The 18,520-nt window shown below is 46.0% G+C and overlaps 2 protein-coding genes across 3 annotated transcripts in view; one reads left to right on the forward strand and one right to left on the reverse strand.

The window, feature by feature from the left end:
• Window positions 1-12,090, reverse strand: part of ubr1 (ubiquitin protein ligase E3 component n-recognin 1) — a gene marked incomplete at its 5' end in the record, with an annotated part of 44,697 nt that extends 32,607 nt beyond the window's left edge. The window contains 15 exons of the mRNA XM_080544473.1: window positions 196-376; window positions 989-1,117; window positions 1,677-1,776; window positions 2,064-2,221; window positions 2,938-3,036; window positions 3,164-3,252; window positions 3,370-3,471; window positions 3,606-3,729; window positions 3,978-4,040; window positions 4,190-4,328; window positions 4,974-5,101; window positions 9,976-10,086; window positions 10,442-10,520; window positions 11,028-11,287; window positions 12,046-12,090. Of these exons, the coding sequence (XP_080400599.1) occupies window positions 196-376; window positions 989-1,117; window positions 1,677-1,776; window positions 2,064-2,221; window positions 2,938-3,036; window positions 3,164-3,252; window positions 3,370-3,471; window positions 3,606-3,729; window positions 3,978-4,040; window positions 4,190-4,328; window positions 4,974-5,101; window positions 9,976-10,086; window positions 10,442-10,520; window positions 11,028-11,287; window positions 12,046-12,090 (1,807 nt within the window). The remainder of the gene's footprint in view (window positions 1-195; window positions 377-988; window positions 1,118-1,676; window positions 1,777-2,063; window positions 2,222-2,937; window positions 3,037-3,163; window positions 3,253-3,369; window positions 3,472-3,605; window positions 3,730-3,977; window positions 4,041-4,189; window positions 4,329-4,973; window positions 5,102-9,975; window positions 10,087-10,441; window positions 10,521-11,027; window positions 11,288-12,045) is intronic.
• A 330-nt stretch (window positions 12,091-12,420) lies between these two features.
• On the forward strand, window positions 12,421-17,373 carry atxn3 (ataxin 3). Of its 2 annotated transcripts, XM_080540415.1 has the most exons (11): window positions 12,421-12,479; window positions 13,567-13,731; window positions 13,846-13,890; window positions 13,995-14,080; window positions 14,360-14,426; window positions 14,738-14,825; window positions 15,159-15,294; window positions 15,876-16,045; window positions 16,416-16,572; window positions 16,738-16,808; window positions 16,880-17,373. In XM_080540415.1, exons 1-11 carry the CDS (start codon window positions 12,456-12,458, stop codon window positions 16,945-16,947), a joined length of 1,077 nt encoding a protein of 358 aa, XP_080396541.1. In that variant the 5' UTR covers window positions 12,421-12,455; the 3' UTR covers window positions 16,948-17,373. The 2 variants fall into 2 exon arrangements, with proteins under 2 accessions (XP_080396541.1, XP_080396540.1); XM_080540414.1 differs by having other exon boundaries at window positions 14,738-15,294.
• The last annotated feature ends 1,147 nt before the right edge of the window (window positions 17,374-18,520 follow it).

Consider the following 18,520-nt stretch of genomic DNA (forward strand, 5'->3'; position numbering starts at 1 on the left):
TGTCTCGACGACATTGGAAATGAGGGTGACCTCAATTATCCTTTCGAGAATTTTTTTTTCTTGTTTTTGAGAGCTGACTGTTTGCAGTGCGTAGAGGCAGACAGACATGCAGGCAGGCAGGCAGACAGACAGGCAGGCAGACAGGCAGGCAGGCAGGCAGACAGACAGGCAGACAGACAGACAGACAGGCCTCACCAGCGAGCAGCCTGGAGATGGGGAGGTGTATGCTGACGGGCTCCTGGGAGACCTTGTAGGGCCGGGCCTGGAGGATGTGCTTGCACATGTAGTAGTCTGTGGGCTCGCTGTGGAACGGCTGGTTGCTGCAGCTCACCAGGGCCCTGTGGCACTCCATGAAGGCTAGGAGCAGGACCTTCACCTGGGGGGGGGGGGGGGGGGAGGGGGCACAGGTCACAGACGGGCACAAGGACACACACTCTTCCATATCCAAGCAGCTAATTTCTCAGAGGCGTATATTTGGACATAAAGGCATTGCAATTTATTTATTATTAAGTAATTTCTTCTGAGTGGGGCAGTCCCACTCATAATTTTCATTTTATTGGACAGATATAGTGAAGACAGACAGGAAAGTAAGGAGAAGATGTCAGCAGGGCATGGGCTGGATTCGAACCCATGCCGACATGGGCATATGTGTGCACTGTAGACCATGGTGCTAGACCACTGGACCACCCCAGGCCACAGCATTGCAATTTTTGTTTACATTTTTGGCATTTAGCATTAAGACGCCTTTATCCATCCAAAGCAACTTACAACAACAAATACAGTACTTTGTCTAAGTAAGTGAGTCATCTACCCATCTATAGCATGTATATAGCATATATTTAAAGAGCTGCAACATTTGCAGGAAAAGTGCTATACGAATAATTATAATAAATAATTACTATACAATTAATTATTATTATTATTATTATTATTATTATTATTATTATTATTATTATTATTATTATAGCAGCAGGCCTGAGAGACTCACGTCAGAACAGCACCAGTCCTGGAACATGGCCAGGATGTGTCTCAGCTGGATCTGGATGGAGAACCCCGCCTCCCACTCCGGCTCCACCTCCACGTGCTGCCCAAACTGACGCTTCACCTCCTCCATACCCTGATACACATCATATATAACATCCTCCATACCCTATATAATATCATATATAACATCCTCCATACCCTATATAATATCATATATAACATCCTCCATACCCTATAAAATATCATAACATCCTCCATACCCTATATAATATCATATATAACATCATACCCTGCCAACACACATCGGTGCAGAACAAACAACTGGTGAGTTTGTTCTTTTTTTTTACAATGAAAACAACGTCTGCAGTCATATGTGACAGCAGCTGGTGAATGCAGGAACAAGTCGGCAACCGACCAAATGTTATGCAATGGATTGGGTGAGTAATCCCCACTACATACCTAGTTAGTGTAGAGTAGTGGGGATTACTCACCCAATCCATTGCTTTGCAATATTTTGGCTTGACTAGCGAGCGTGTCATTGATTTTGAACAACATTGACATTTAATAAAAATGTTTCTGAATAAAAGTCAGAACATTTTTATTGGTTGGCGACTTGTTCCCCCTTTCACCAGCTGCTGTCACATATTCAAGTGCCAGTCCGTCTCTCAGTATGAGTGTAATGGAATGCGTACCTGCATGCAGGTGAGAAGCTCCAGAAAGACCTTGAGTCCCTCTATGAACTGAAATCTCAAGCCTTCAGTCCACACCGTGGGCTTGCTGATCAGGATGTACCTGTACAGGGAGGGACACAGCCATGGTATGGATGTAAGCATCAGGTAGGTAGCTACAACCCAGCCACATAACATTACCATTAACACGTCAGCTGCTGTGAATCGAAAAGCGAGACAGATAAATTAGTTAGACAAATAGGGTTAGGGTTAAGTCCATCATTTTTAAAAGTGGCCCGCTATGAAAGGTAATTGGGGACCCCTGATGTACAGTATGGATAAGCATCAGCTAGCTAGCTACAAGCAGAGACACACACCTGGATGTCTGGGATTAGACTCAGCAGGACTCACCTGAGGTCGTGGAAGATCACCTGGATCCTGAAGAACTTGTCAGAGTTGTACCCCTGGAAGTGGAAGCGGTTGTTGGTGTCCAGGTGTTCTCTCAGCATCTCCATGACCGTGTCCACAATCACCTTGATCACGTTCCCCTCCTCGATCAGCTCCCTGGCCTGGGGAGGGAGGGGGGGGGGCAGAGAGGGGAGGGTAGAGAGGGGAGGGCAGAGAGGGGAGGGCAGAGAGGGGGGAGGCAGAGAGGGGGAGACAGAGAGGGGGGAGGCAGAGAGGGGGAGACATGAAACTAAGGCTAAGACCAAAAAAACTATCATCGGGGGGATTCCATCATCGTCGCTAAAGGAAAATCCAGGCAACTCTCGTGTGTACCGTGTTGTTGGTCTAGTCTAGTGTGAGGCTCTTACCAGCGTGGGTACCGTGTTGTTGGTCTAGTCTAGTGTGAGGCTCTTACCAGCGTGGGTACCGTGTTGTTGGTCTAGTCTAGTGTGAGGCTCTTACCAGCGTGGGTACCGTGTTGTTGGTCTAGTCTAGTGTGAGGCTCTTACCAGCGTGTGTACCGTGTTGTTGGTCTAGTCTAGTGTGAGGCTCTTACCAGCGTGGGTACCGTGTTGTTGGTCTAGTCTAGTGTGAGGCTCTTACCAGCGTGTGTACCGTGTTGTTGGTCTAGTCTAGTGTGAGGCTCTTACCAGCGTGGGTACCGTGTTGTTGGTCTAGTCTAGTGTGAGGCTCTTACCAGCGTGGGTACCGTGTTGTTGGTCTAGTCTAGTGTGAGGCTCTTACCAGCGTGTGTACCGTGTTGTTGGTCTAGTCTAGTGTGAGGCTCTTACCAGCGTGGGTACCGTGTTGTTGGTCTAGTCTAGTGTGAGGCTCTTACCAGCGTGGGTACCGTGAAGATCTGGACTGACAGAGCTGTGATGGAGATGCTCCTCTCATGGTCGTCCCTGATGAAGTCCTGCTGCAGCTGCTTGTAGTGCTTCAACAGGAGTGAGAGACAACAGGAGGTTAGGACAGACCTGATAGGTGGAGGTGATGATGGACCTGACAGGTGGAGGTGAGCCACACGGTACTGGGTGTAAAAGTTACTTCAGTGAACTTCATACCTCAGTGAACTCGATGGCAAAGTCCCTCTTGTACTCCTGCTCCATCAGCATGCTGCAGAAGATCAGCTCATGGACGATCTTGCGAGCTCCTGGTGGAAATGTCGAGAACGGGTTTCAACATGAAGTCATGTTTGCAGAATATTTGTGAAGCTGAGAACAGAGAGCGGGCCATTAATCCAAGATAAGACAGACTCAGGTCTACTTGCCTTTGTAGAGCCTGGCGTCGTGCAGCATGAGTCGGCTGATGGGACAGGGCCGATGTCCTCCTCCCTCCAGAGCCACGGAGCTGAACGCCTGCCTGAACCCCACTGACCACCACACAACAAACCCCAGGTCAGACAACAAACCCCAGGTCAGACAACAAACCCCAGGTCAGACAGATCAGATCACTCAGCTAACACTGTACTTCTGTTTTATAAAGTGTGATGTGCATCTGCAGTACCTGAGTAGCCGACGATCTGTTGGAACCAGGTGCCCAGGCGCATGGCGAAGCTCTGGTGGGCCATGACGGCCGAGTGCAGGATCTCCACACGCAGGGGCTGCAGGGAGATGTGCTCCGAGTTGGACTGCAGCACATAGCAGCAGCGCAGGGGTCAGAGGTCAAGGTTGACTGAGGCATGGGGGGTGGATGCACAGACTCACAAGGCTTATAAGACTAGTCCAGGATTAAATCATTTTTAGTTTAGGATTAAGGTGTTAATCTGCTGTCCATGGAAACCAGTCCCATGGAGTTCTAACTGAAGACGATCAAAGTTAGATAATTACAGAGACGTACAGTGGTGTGACATGATAGTCATGAAAGGCTGTGGTTTACCCTGATGCTGTCCTTGGCTTGTTGGCAGGAACGAAGTGTCCCTCGCTTTACCGCCCGGCGCCCCTGTGTCGGAGAGACAATTACCCAATCAAGCGCTTGTAACAGAGAAAGCAACCAACCAACCAACCAACCAATCAATCAATATCAATCAAACAATCATGTGTGTGTGTGTGTGTGTGTGTGAGTGTGTGGTGAATGCGTGCAGACGATACCTCCTTGTCGATGAGGGCGGTGTGTATCTGGGCCTCCGCCTGGTCACAGTGGACAGAGCGCTGCAGGGTGTAGATGACGTGGTCGTAGGAGTGGTGCTCGTCGTTGTACAGCACGCAGTAGTACGTGTTCTCCTTCACCCTGCGCACAACCACATCACAGTGTTACCCGTCTAAACTCCTCACAGTACCAAGTGGGTGTTGGTGAGTGTTTTTTGATGAGTGGATATGTGGCTCTGTGGCGTAGTCGGTAGAGCATGGCACTAACAACGCTTAGGTTGTGGGTTCGGTTCCTGCTGGGACCATATATACTGGAAAAAGTATCCATTCGCTTTGGATAAAAGTTGGTAAGTATTTGGGAGTGGGTATACAGGGCTGTAGTGGGGATAGTGGTGGTCTAGTGGATAGTGAGTTGGACTGGTGAATTGGAAGGTTGTGAGTTCAAATCCCGCCTGAAACACCACCACCACTAGTGTGTCCTCGAGTAAGACACTTAGCCCTCAACTGCCACTGTCATCCCAACTGTCATCCCAACTGTCATCCCAACTGCCACTGTCATCCCAACTGTCATTCCAACTGCCATCTGTCATCCCAACTGTCATCCCAACTGCCACTGTCATCCCAACTGTCATCCCAACTGCCATCTGTCATCCCAACTGTCATTCTCATCCCAACTGTCATCCCAACTGCCACCGTCATCCCAACTGTCATTCCAACTGCCATCTGTCATCCCAACTGTCATCCCAACTGTCATCCCAACTGCTACATACATACATACATAACCTACCGGGGCTGCAGCTCTGCGGGCAGCTCAAAACTCTCCTCCCAGACCAGCAGGTCTGTGGTGTATCCCAGAAGCACTTGGAACAGCTTCTTGCATCTCTCCTGTAGACCTGGCTCCAGCACACACTCATCCTGCAGAGGAAGAGCAGCATCATCATCATCATCATCTAACCAGGCTCCAACACACACTCATCCTGCAGAGGAAGAGCATCATCATCATCACTTTCATCATCAGTCACAAACATCATCAATCACAAAAACATCTGGTGCTGTCTGATACTTTAAACACACACACACACACACACACACACACACACACACACACACACACACACACACACACACACACACACACACACACACACAGTCAACATTTTTATAGTCCAGACCATTGTAACCATTATTGACTGTTCTGCAAAAAAACATTTAAGAAATGCTCTATGGATAAACAACAGTTTAGTTAGGGGGCTAAACACTCTTTTTGCTTCAAATAATTCTTGACAAAAGAGGAAGGCGAGATTTAAAAACATCAACAAAAGACGTCCAGTACACATTGTATATCTTGGCAAAAGCCCACAATCACAGGAAATTGTAAATGTTGAAATAGCCTTCTGAACTAACTCTCATTTCCTTTGCACTCAAGTGCTCCATCACACAGCGCCCGCATTGAGCCATGCAGCTTAACTGTTTTCCAATCAGATCTAGGCTAGCATTAAGTGCCAGGCAGACATGTTATAACCATAACAACACCACAACAAGCAGCTTGCAGACGACCAGTATCAAAGTCTCTTGAGCGCACAAGCACACAGTCCAACACAGCAACACAGCATTTCATACAAACGTTTGACATTTAACACATGGGCCAAAAAAAACACATGGTGTAGCCTACATCTGTCTACCCCAGGCCGACCACAACGTCACAGACACTACTGTGTCAAAACAGGGGATGGAATCTATCACAAAGCATTAGGACAGGGAGACATTATAAAGCTCTCACTGGCACAGCACCAGAATATCTGAAAGACCTTTTCCCTAGCATATCAGCCCAATAGAGCTCTCAGGTCTTCTGACGCTGGTTTTCTCTGTGTACCACATGTACAAAAGAAGAGATTTGGCGAGGCTGCATTCTCATTTTATGCACCCAGATTGTGGAATGCACTGCCAGTTTACATTAGGGATGCAACCTCAGCAAATATGTGACACAGCCCAATGAAAAGGGCTACCTGTAGGCGAAATCATTTTTCTGTTTTTTACATGTGCTTAAACTACAGATTGTAAGCTTTCAAATGATGCATCATACATTGAAATCGGAAAAAAATTGAAGACGACATGAGTATTTGAAAGTTGCTACACCGGAAATCACTAAGCACAGAAAATCCCCATCAAAGATAATGAATCCCCATCAAACAACTAGAAACAAAGTCATTGTGTTATAGATTACACTTATTTAATGAACGTAAAACTGTTCGGAAAAATAACGAGTGGGTACTTCACATCTTCGAGGTGAATGTTAGCTAAAAAAACGAAAAACCCCCCCAAAAAACAAAAAACTTTAAAGACGAATTTGACGTCTTTCTCATTTCCGAGAGGTGTCCATTTACATCAGATTGCGTCACATATGTTCAAGACCAAAAACCCATCTTTTTAATATTGCCTTTAAATGACTAAATAATAAAATTATGATTATATAATGATTGGAGCACTTTGAGCTGCAACATTTGCAGGAAAAGCGCTATACAAATACAAGTTATTATTATTATTATTATTATTATTATCCGCCTGAATGCTTCCCAGGTGACTGAGCCGGCTGGCGGTGTTGTCTGATGTGTTGTCTGATGTGTTGTCTGATGTGTCACTGCTGGTCACAGACATGTTCAGATCTGGACAGTGAAACAAAAGAAAGGCCCAGAGTCGCCTTCAATGGAAAAACCTGCTGTTTACGGAAACAGGCGAAGGTCCGCAGGGGCCGGCTGTGTTTGCACAAAGCCCCCTGGCCCTAATCTTATCAGGGGAAAGCCATGTGATCTTCACATGTGAAAGGCAGGACAGGCCAGCACCTGGGCTGTGTTCAAGGCTCCTAATGTGGCACTGTTTTGGTCCTGCAACCGCATGATGTTTCCACCAGAGCTTCAACAACCTTATTTTTTAGACAATATGAATCTTGAATGCACCTCAACTCATCGAGGTCAGCAGCAAGATATGATCTACGTTCCTATGGTAACCATTAAACAATGTGACATAGCTTGACGAAAGATCACACAACTGGACCAAATCATCGGAAATTGTTTGAACTACTGCTGTCAGAGAAACGGTACCGTAGCCTCATGGCTAAAACCCAGAGGATGTCGAACAGCTATTTCCCTCAAGCAATCAGGCTCCTAGGGAAACGCACTGACATAAGGCAAAGGACTGTCCCCCATACCATACCAACATAACATCAACATATGTGTGGTGGCCTGGGAAAACCCTTCACATGGTGGCATTTTGACATTTTCATTTTTAAATATTTCCATAAATTAGAAGTTCTCAGCTATTCATAACTGGTTTAATGACTGAGATAGCCCTTTATTTTAAAAAGTTATGAGCATTTTAATGTATCATGTCAAAAAAAGTGAAAGGTGAGAAATGCTGCCCCCATGCTGCCCCCGACTCCTTTCTCCTCCGGGTCGGGGGAGGAGCCTATGCAGATCGGCCGGTCTCGTTTGTCTGCTTGTGATGCGGTGTTAGTCTGCTCGCCTCGTCGGTATGCGAGGGACAGATCCATTTGTGTGTCTTCTAGTTAAGATTTTATTACTTTATGCTTGTTGTGAGCATCAGTAAACTGGCAATAACACAGGTGGAAGTATCGTCTCTCCTTTCGCTCATGTGTGCGTGCGTTGCTTAACTGAGAATGAGACACGTTCAACGTGACGTTGTTTCGCTAGCAAACTACCCACCACAAAAACATAAAAATAAGTACTTTCTCTTTTGTTTTCTTAAAATGTTTATTCACCATAATGTAGTATGGAGTTCAAAGTACTAGAATACCACATAATATCAAAATCGCCAAAATCGCGATTTCCATCTATTTTTGCTCTTTGCCACAAACGAACGCCAGCGACATCCGACGGGTTTTCCCAGGCCACCACACATATATATATATATATAACCTGTATATAACCTATATACAGGGGTGCACATAACTTTTTGGGGCCAGTGCTCAGAGGAGCACCTAGGGATGCTGCTTGGTGCTCCCCGAGCTCGCGAGTCACGACCCGTCCCACAGGATGGATGAAAAAGGGATACATGGATAACTTATATTAGCAAACAGACATTTGTTCATAAATAAAGATGAACGAACAAATGATTGTGTGCAAAACAAAAGAAACAAATGCAAAATCAAATGACTGCTCTTTAAGCATGAAAGTCTGTCAGACTCCTTTAAACACAATGAAATCAACTGACATCTCTTTAAGCACTAACTGAATGTCTGTTCTTTAAACACAATGAAATCAACTGACATCTCTTTAAGCACTAACTGAATGTCTGTTCTTTAAACACAATGAAATCAACTGACATCTCTTTAAGCACTAACTGAATGTCTGTTCTTTAAACACAATGAAATCAACTGACATCTCTTTAAGCACTGCTCTGTTCTGTAAACACTGAAATCAACTTTTCAACAAAAAGTTACAGCCTAAGCATTTATTTATGCTACAAGCGTAATCATCATCATCACTGCTGTATTGACTGCTGTTAATACTGTCCTCAATTTCAACCATGGTAGAGGATGTTGTAGTAGGCTATCACTTTAAATAGCTCATTATTTTGATTGTGCAACAAAGTCTTTTTTTCTAATAGAATTCCCAACCATATCCTGGGTCAGGGGTCGAGGTGCGATAATGAAAAACAGCTGTAAAACAAACGTCTGAAAGCTTCAGAGAAAAGAAACATGAAGTGGTGTTGTTTTTCCTTTTAGCGACGAGTCGTTCGGGACTGAATTTTCACGTGCGGCGTGATAACCGTGATAACCGTGCGATACGCGATACGCGGAATGAAAGTACGAGTTACGATACTTTCCGAATGTTTTCGTGAGGGGAGTCGCCGTGGTCGTCGTCGGTCGACTGTTGTGATGCATTACTCGTCGGGCCTTCGGCTGAGGGGACGGCAGATAGTTACTTAGTGGGGCTTGCAGTGATGCAGCAGTCAGCAGTTGGATTTTGAGGAAGTAAATTCCTCTCCCAGCGCTTCCAGCTGTTGGTGCGCAAGAGCGCGTTCATGCCGCTGATCTGCCGCGCAGAATGCATTTTGGCGACGCATGCGCACTGGCGCACCAGTTATGTGCACCCCTGCCTATATATATACATATATAACCTGATTACATGATGAACACTACCTACTTAAACTCTATACTACTGCATATCTGTACCATATTGCACACAGTATGACAGTGTGTCACATCTCACTGCAACCTGCACAGCATTTTTGGACAACCTGACTATTACTGAACTTCCCGTAATGGTGCATTCTGCTGCTATTGTGACTATTGTCGCTATCGCCGCTATTGTTGATTGTTCATTGATGTAATAAAAGCAATTCTGATTCATACCACTACACAGTGTGTCTCTCTCTCTCCCCCTCCCTCCCTCCCTCTCTCTCTCTCTCTCTCTCCCTCCCTCCTTCCCTCTCTCTCCCCCTCCCTCCTTCCCTCTCTCTCCCTCCCTCCCATTAAGCCTCTCCACAACCGCGCTCCTTCTGCCTTCCCTCTTTCTGGGCTATAATTTGTTTAGTGACGCATTGTCATTTTCCAATTTTTCCCAGAGACACTTTGACTTTCGAAGAATCTCGTTTCCCAAGAAAAAGCCCAGGAGGACCCGGGGTCAAGAGTGTCACCCCCCTGACTTAAGACAGGAAAAGAGGAGCAAACTAGGGTTCATCGACAGAATGGAAACAAAAACGTGACCCCCCTCCCTCCTCCCTCCTCCCCCCCCCCCTCCTCCCCTCTTCTGGTTGTTATGGTAACGCACCGTTTCCATGGCAGTGGCGGTCCCGGGATCGTGCTTGGAGCAGCAGGGCCCGGTCTTCCAGGCCTCCAGATCCCCGCAGTCACAGAACCCTCCGCCTGAGGAGGCGTGCATCTGGAACACACACACACACACACACACACACACACACACACACGTGACACACACACACACACACAGGTGACACACGCACATGCACACACACGCGCGCATAGACATGTCACCCACACACAAACACACGCACGCGCGCACAGACACGTACGCACACACACACACACGTACGCACAAACGTACACACACACACACGTACGTCACAGAGGGTCAGCAGTGGACAGGAGCAGCAGGGGAGCCATTACTGATATTAAAACTAATCCCTGCAGAAACAAACAGACAGACAGAGACAGGATTCACAGACGACTGAAAGAGCGATGAGAAACCTGATATCTGATGCCTCTGTGCTGGAACCTACTTTGTATCGATGGCCCTTGTGCACGCTGTCCTGGAAGCAGTCCATGCACAGCACACATGTGGGGTCTATGGCACAGTCCCTGCAAGGCCCAAGGGAAGGGTTAGCTTAACAACTGGCTTTAAGACACACAGACACGCACACTCACACACACACGCACACACACACACACACACACACACACACACACACACTTCACTTCACTTATTTTTAAATTAAAACTTTTTATTGTAGCCACTGAAATACTTTGGTGGGTTTTTTCGGTGTGTGAGGTGATCCAAGGTACAGATTCTGTGTATTGCTAGTATTTGCTACCTTGTAGAAATGTACTTTGGGTAGGTGAGAAATCAACGACTTCACAGCCAGCCAATCAATCAATCAATACGTTTACGGCAACAAATGCAACGCTTTGCACAAAAGGCACCCAGATAAAGTGGTCATGATGAGGGTTCGGAATCTGCAGTTGTGCAACCTAGATGAAGTGGTCATGAGGGTTCTGCAGTTGTGCAACCTAGAGTCATGTGTCAGTCATGACCAGACAGTCAGGTGTCAGGTGTCAGGAGTCGGGGGGGGGCTAGGGAGGTCTGACCTGCAGGAGTACACCGTCTCCCCCTCCTTGAAAACGCGCCCGCAGAGCTGCGAGGAGGCGCTGCCCTGCTGCAGCTTCTCCAGGCCCGCCTGGGGGTCCTCCCCGAACAGGAAGCACTCCAGGGGCTCCAGCAGACGGGCCCGCGCCCGCTCCTCCTCCTCCTGGGCGCTCAGCTCCGTCTCCAGGCAGTAGATCTGGGGCACCTGATCCACCAGGTAGCGCAGCATCTCCGCCCCGCTGTCCGTCGCATCCCGCCATCTCTGCAGCAGGGAGGGAGGGAGGGAGGGAGGAAGGGAGGGAGGGAGGAAGGGAGGGAGGAAGGGGGAGAGAGAGGGAGGGAGGGAAGGAAGGAGGGAGGGGGGACTGGGTTAGGCTGACATTTACACACCTTACACAGAGAACTACTGCTACAGTCTCTCCACCTGAGACAACAGCATAGACAGGGTGTTGTTGAACACATTGACAAGTCTTTGATTTTCAATTATCAAAATAGCCACGGCATAAAAACATATCAACCAACAACACTTACAATGGTTATGAGACATAATGTGATGACTGTGCTTGTAATAGGCTAATGCCTGTAATACAGTACAAGTGAACAGATGATTAACACACAGCGTTTATGGGCTAAATACTCACTGAGGGCAATAACAGTGACAAGAATAAAAAATACAGGATCTCACAGAGCTTGTATAGATATATAGATAAATAAATAGATATATAGATACGTTATTGATCCCCGAGGGGGGTTAGTTACAAGTTAGTGTAAGGCAATAATAACATAAGAAAAGACAATTGCACAGTTTAACATTTCATTACAAACAATAACAAGTCAGCTAGCTTAGCTCCGTTAGCTTCATGGCTACTGTGCGCATAACGGTTCACAGACACAGCCTTCACCCAGAGTAACGGCTGCACATCAGGTGAAATCATATTGATGGGTAACTGCATAAGCTGTGCAAAATATGGGATACCTGTGTAATTAAGACAAATTTAATTTACATCCCGAATGGCATACCTTATTGAGCTCCAGCCCGTTTAATGATTTTTCACCTTCCGCCATATTCCATATGCCGTAAACACTGTTGTCAGGGAGACGTTCTGGCTCGAGACCTTTTTGCGACGGTTTTGCGACGGTTCTCGCCTCTTCGATAGAAATATGAAAATAATTAATATTTCTAGTAAATAGAGTTTAAATTAATCCTAAATGAACACTGCAGAACTATATAAAAACTAGCCATATTCATGTTACTTCACAGCTACTCGCTACTGCGAAAACGTCAACCGCTGATGTCAACAACAACAAACAAAAGCTGCGCGCTGATTGGCTGGAAAGTGAACCCAGCAGGGTCGCTGATAGGCTGGAGTGAGCCCAGCAGGGTCGCAGGTCAGAGGTCAGAGTGTCATGTGTTACAGGAAAAAATAAATATGGAGTCCATCTTTCATGAGAAAGTAAGCTTATATATTTTATTCCAGTGATTTAGCCGTTTAAATTAACTAAATATACATACTGACAGTTCAAGACTGTGTGGTAGCATTTTATTTCTACGATAACGTCCATTTAAATCTAAAGCTTTGCAATGAAATGACTTGAAATGTTGTTGGTTGCTCTCCTACTGGCTTCATGAGCAATAACAACTATCTGCCAGCTCGTGTGTAAGGGTGTTAGTTAATAATATAATGTTGACAACTTTGTAAGAAGTGCCTGGTGAAATTTCTATTTAATGTTCAGTTGAAATCTATGGAAGTCATCCTCTTTTGGCTGGCACGCTGACTAAGTGGGGAGCTAACTTCACGTGACGTTGCTCCATTCGGAGTTATGATATATCTCCTGATATATAGCTTCTTTAATAGTTCTGCACATTAGATACAGCACATAAACTACCCCACTGTACATAGCTCCACTGGCGGACTCAGGGGGGGGGGGGGCAGTGGGGGCGACCGCCCCTCCTGGTGTCCCCGTGGTTGAAAAATGTCTCTCTTAAGTGCCAAAAATGCAATTTTGAGTGGCGAAAATGAGAGGACGTGCCCTATTGGTGCCCCTCCAATGGTCTAAACTTGACCATGTGCCCCCACAGTTGAAAAACGTCGCACTAAAGTGCCCTTTTGAGTGGCAAAATTAGAGGATGTGCCCTATTGGCTGCCCTTCCAATGGTCTAAACTTGACCATGTGCACTGATGGGGTCCCATGTTGTGCAGTAGGTACCCTTTTTTTCTTTTCGCCCCTGCCCTTCAAACAGCCTGAGTCCGCCACTGCATAGCTCATAACTGTATATAGCCCATAACTGTATATACCTCTAAACTATACTGATGTTTACAACACTACCTCTGCACATACTGTATATTACATAGTTAACTATCACTACCATTTTTATTCTATTTATATCATGCCCTTATTATCACTATTTGCACTTCTGGTTAGATGCTAAAACTGAATTTCAATATATTGTACTTCTTGTACTCTGCGACGACAATAACGTTGAATCTAATCTAATCTGATCTAAAAATGAAGCTGACTTAAATTGTTCTTGTTTTCCAGCAAGAGGGATCCCTGTGCGCTCAGCATTGTCTCAACAACCTCCTGCAAGGCGAGTACTTCACCCCTGTGGACCTGTCATCCATCGCCCATCAGCTGGATGAGGAGGAGAGGATGAGGATGGCGGAGGGGGGCATGGCTAGTGAGGAGTACAGGACGTTTTTACAGGTAAGAGTGCTGGGGGGGGGGGGTCGTTGTCATTATCATACAGGAGTTGTTGATCTCTCATCTGCTTGTCTTGTACACTGACTTGAATTCTTCTCTATTTGATTGAATCTGCAGCAACCGTCTGGTAACATGGATGACAGCGGTTTCTTTTCAATACAAGTGAGTTGTGAGTGACAAGTGTCCCCTCCATTATCCGGGGGTGAGATATTTGAGGAGTGATGTACCTGTGTGATAACTCTGAACCCTGTTCTGTGGACCGCCAGGTTATCAGCAATGCTCTGGGAGTGTGGGGTCTGGAGTTGATCCTCTTCAACAGCCGAGAGTACCAGAGACTAATGATAAATCCAATGTAAGAACTGATGATCCGTGTTTTTTTGTAGTTTTTCTTTATTTCACATATCACAATTTAATTGGATGGATTATTTTATACCCTCTTGCTGCTGCATTCTTTAAATCCCTGAAACAGTTTACTCATGTGGATAGAGAACAATAAGTTCTGTGTGTGTGTTTATTTCATTCTATTGTCACTTTATTTTGTGCGTTGTTTTTGGTGTGAGTTGCTGTTTTTCCTCTCAGAGATCAATAAAGTATCTATCTATCTATCTGTCTGTCTATCTATATGTTTCAGAAATGAAAAGGCATTTATATGCAACTACAAGGAGCACTGGTTCACCGTACGGAAACTTGGCCAACAGGTAAGGGTTCTTAGAGACTTGTTAGAGATTTGAATTGATAGATATACTAGATATTGATTATGATGGAGGATATTGATCTCAGATGTCTCTCGTCTCTGTGTTGTGTCATTCCAACCATTCAATGTAAAACAGCCCCCTCAACAATACGCTCTTCAGGATCAATAATAGACTTCAAATCATGGGTCGCTGGGTCCTCAGGAGAATAGATCCATCACAGAATTGCCGCATATAGAATACAAGGCACATTCTCTCCAACAGAATCATTGCCAGATGTTGTATTGTCTGCTGACTTCATCACTCTGTCATTGCAGTGGTTTAACCTGAACTCGTTGTTGACGGGACCGGAGCTGATCTCAGACACATATCTAGCCCTCTTCCTTGCACAGTTACAACAGGAAGGTAAAAACAAAATGGATATATTTTCACCATCTTCTGTTCGATGTTTGTGCTGTGTGGACCTCCTCTCAGAGCTACCTGGTGTGTCCTTACAGGGTATTCCATATTCAACTGGTGTTTCCATGTACAGGGTATTCCATATTCTACCTGGTGTGTCCTTACAGGGTATTCCATATTCTACCTGGGGTTTCCATGTACAGGGTATTCCATATTCTAGCTGGTGTGTCCTTACAGGGTATTCCATATTATACTTGGTGTGTCCTTACAGGGTATTCCATATTCTACCTGGTGTGTCCTTACAGGGTATTCCTTATTCTACCTGGTGTATCCTTACAGGGTATTCCATATTCGTGATCAGAGGGAACCTCCCAGACTGTGAGGCAGAACAGATCCTGGGGATCATGAGGGTGCAGCAGCAGCAGAGACCCAAGCTGATCGGAGAAGAAGAAGCTCAGTCCAGCAGCGGCCAAGGGTAAGACTGTAAGGCTGGGTAAGACAGGGTAGGGCCAAGGGTAAGACTGTATGGCTGGGTAGGGTAGGGCTGGGTAGGGCCTAGGGTAAGGCTTAATGACTGGGTAGGACGATGGGTAAGGCTTTAGGGCTGGCCAAGGGTACGGCTTTATGACTGGGTAGGACCATGGGTAAGTCTTTATGACTGGGTAGGACCAAGGGTAAGGCTTTATGGCTGGGTAGGACCAAGGGTAAGGCTTTATGACTGGGTAGGGCCATGGGTAAGGCTTTATGGCTGGGTAGGGCCATGGGTAAGGCTTTATGGGTGGGTAGGGCCATGGGTAAGGCTTTATGGGTGGGTAGGGCTGGCCAAGGGTAAGGCTTTATGACTGGGTAGGGCTGGCCAAGGGTAAGGCTTTATGACTGGGTAGGGCCATGGGTAAGGCTGTTAGACAAGCAGTGGCCAAGGGTATGACTGTTGGTTAGACAAGATTAGGTCTGAAAGCATGAATGATCATACTGGTTTAAAAGAGTCATGTGTTTTTGAGGTAGAGGATACCTCCTCCCAGGTGACCCTGCTGATGGTGCTTCTCTCCCCTGCAGCAGGTCGACAGGGCAGGGCATGCTGGAGCCAGGGCCCGGCCCAGAGGAGGGGGTGGCGGGGGATGACGATGAGGAGGAGCTGAAGAAGGCCCTGGCCCTCAGCAGACAGGACATGGAGGTGGAGGACGAAGAGGCGGACCTTCGCAGGGCGATACAGCTCAGCATGCAGGGTGAGGGATACATAACCATAAGCTTTATGGAACGGAGAGGCAACACTCTGATTGTATCTTGTATGTTCTTGTGTATTGTATGCTCTTTGTATGTTTCTTGGTGTATTGTTTTTGTATGTTCTTTGTCTACCAACGAGGACCCCGTTGGAAACAAGTGTTTCAGTATGCTTTTACGTGCTATCCTCTGGGATGTCTTTTTACCCAAATAAAAATCAATCAATCAATCACAGATAAATATTCAGTCATGTGATGCATTTTCATCGTGGGCGATAGGTAAGTGCTTAGCACTCATGAGCAACAACACGCATGACTAATTGATGTTTTACAGAAGCATTCCTGTGCTGTGATCTGATGCGTTTGTCTCTTGTAGGGTCGGTAATGAGCAACAAGTCCGTAGGACATAAAGAGGGGCTTATGGGTAAGACCCCGGGCCTGACACCAGGTGGGGGGGCGGGGGGGGCACCAGGAGACAGCGACAAGCTGACAGCCGAGGAACTGCGGAGGAGGAGACAGGCCTACTTTGATAGGTACGTGTGCGTTTGGGTGTGTGTCTTTGTGTGCACACAGTTAAGCCAGACAGACATTGTGTAATTTCAGCCACTTAATGGCCGTAATTTCAACAACGTCTGCATTTGTAAAAGCTGCAGTGTCCATATGGCTTTACTCAAAATACTCCTCTCTTTATCAAACAGGCAATCCCAACAGCAACAAGTTCACCCCATCTCCCCCCCACAACCAGACAGTAACCCAACAGAGGGCACAGGTAAGGGATGAAATACCCTCAACCTCAAGTGCCGTATTTATAATAATATTATACTATTATAATACTAGTAGTTTTGTTTTGTCCAGCATCAGTCAGGACCGGCACTGAGGAGGACCCACAGCCCCAGCAAAGTCAGTGAAGTCTCGGGACGTCCAGCTGAAGCCTACGTTTGACCAAAACCTGCCTCGACTCAGACTGGTCCCCCCCCCCGTCAAGGGACAGCCTCTCTCCCACACTCCTCCCCCCTCTCTCTCTAAGCGGACAGACACACGGGCAGCCAGCCAGACGGCCGACCGATGCTCCTCCCCCTGGCTTCCTCGCTGGCAGGCTGTGGAGGAAGAAGAAGAAGAAAAATAACAACAACAACAACAACAACAACAAAGAACGCTAGTCTGATCTAACACAGAAGTGACGCTGGGGGCCCTGATGGAGGAAAATGGAGGACCCAGAATTCCTGTGCAGTTATTCTACGTCTGTGATGGCCTTTCTACCACAGCGCCTTCTCTTACTAACTTATGGGTTTGTTTTGTTTTATTCCTACGCTTGTTGTTTTTCCTCTGGAAGGGACCGGAAAGGAATCGTCATGGAGTGTATTGCGGGTGGGGGGTTTAAGGGATGCAATGGTGAGGGGGACAGAGAGGGGGGAGGGGGAGGTATCATCCAGTCATCCTCAAGCCTTGAATATGGGGATGCTTTATGGGAACACTGGTGTGCTATACTGTACCTAGGGAGAGGTTGTCAGTGTCAGAGCCTCTTGCCTTCTCTTTCACAAAGGTCTAGTAAGGACCACACACTCACTCACACACACACACACACACACACACACACACGCACACACACACACACACACACACACACACACACACACACACATACACGTACACACATACACGTACACACACACACACACACACACACACACACACACACACACTCATAAAGGTGAACTTATAGTTAACTCTATTAGTTATCAAGTGGATCAACGTTTAGCTTTAATCAAAAGAATCATCAGTTAATCAGCATTATGGGTATCTGATTTACTTTGACCAAGACTTTACTTCACCCAGACCATCACTGATTCAAAATGATTTTTTTGGACTTTTTATTGTTTTTACCCCTCTTTGACTTCTAAATCTGTCTTACATTTTCCCTACATAATTTGGATTTGATTCCTTGAAGACATTCAAACTGGAGCTGACAAACAAATATCTGTGTTTCAATACAATAAAAGTATCAGGTTGTTTACCGTTATTGTGTTTACATGGGGTTTGCTCATGCGTTATTTGGATGTGCCAATTAAAAGTATTTACTACACACACATGACCCCAGTCTTCAAAACATGTACCTCACCCACCACTGATAGAATACAGTACAATAAATATCCCATGTAGAGTTTGAGATATGCTCATATTTGTCTTCCAGAGTAATTCCATCATTTTGTCGCTATTTTTTCTTGATTCTTGAAATAGATTTCTTATGATTTCTTAGGTCTTTTTTTCCAAAATTCCAACTGCAGTTGTGATGAAATATAATGTATTAATGGTATTAGGGTTTTTTTAATGATTGCATCACTTTCACTTAATTCTTCACATTCTACGATAGGTACTAAACAACCAGATGTTTGTGATACTCCACACGACCACGCTATTACACCATATTATTTCATTTACTGTATCTGATCTATTTTGTTTTCAAGGAATAAAGTGATATTT

The sequence above is a fragment of the Nansenia antarctica genome (genome assembly GCF_963989245.1).
Source record: "Nansenia antarctica genome assembly, chromosome: 1".
NCBI classification, from domain to species: Eukaryota; Metazoa; Chordata; class Actinopteri; order Argentiniformes; family Microstomatidae; genus Nansenia; species Nansenia antarctica.

Coding starts and splice junctions, on each gene's coding strand:
- atxn3 (XM_080540414.1), top strand. CDS start 12,456: ATGGAGTCCATCTTTCATGAGAAA. Junction 13,732..13,845: donor AGTACAGGACGTTTTTACAG/GTAAGAGTGCTG, acceptor TTGAATCTGCAG/CAACCGTCTGGTAACATGGA. Junction 14,081..14,359: donor AGACTAATGATAAATCCAAT/GTAAGAACTGAT, acceptor TATATGTTTCAG/AAATGAAAAGGCATTTATAT.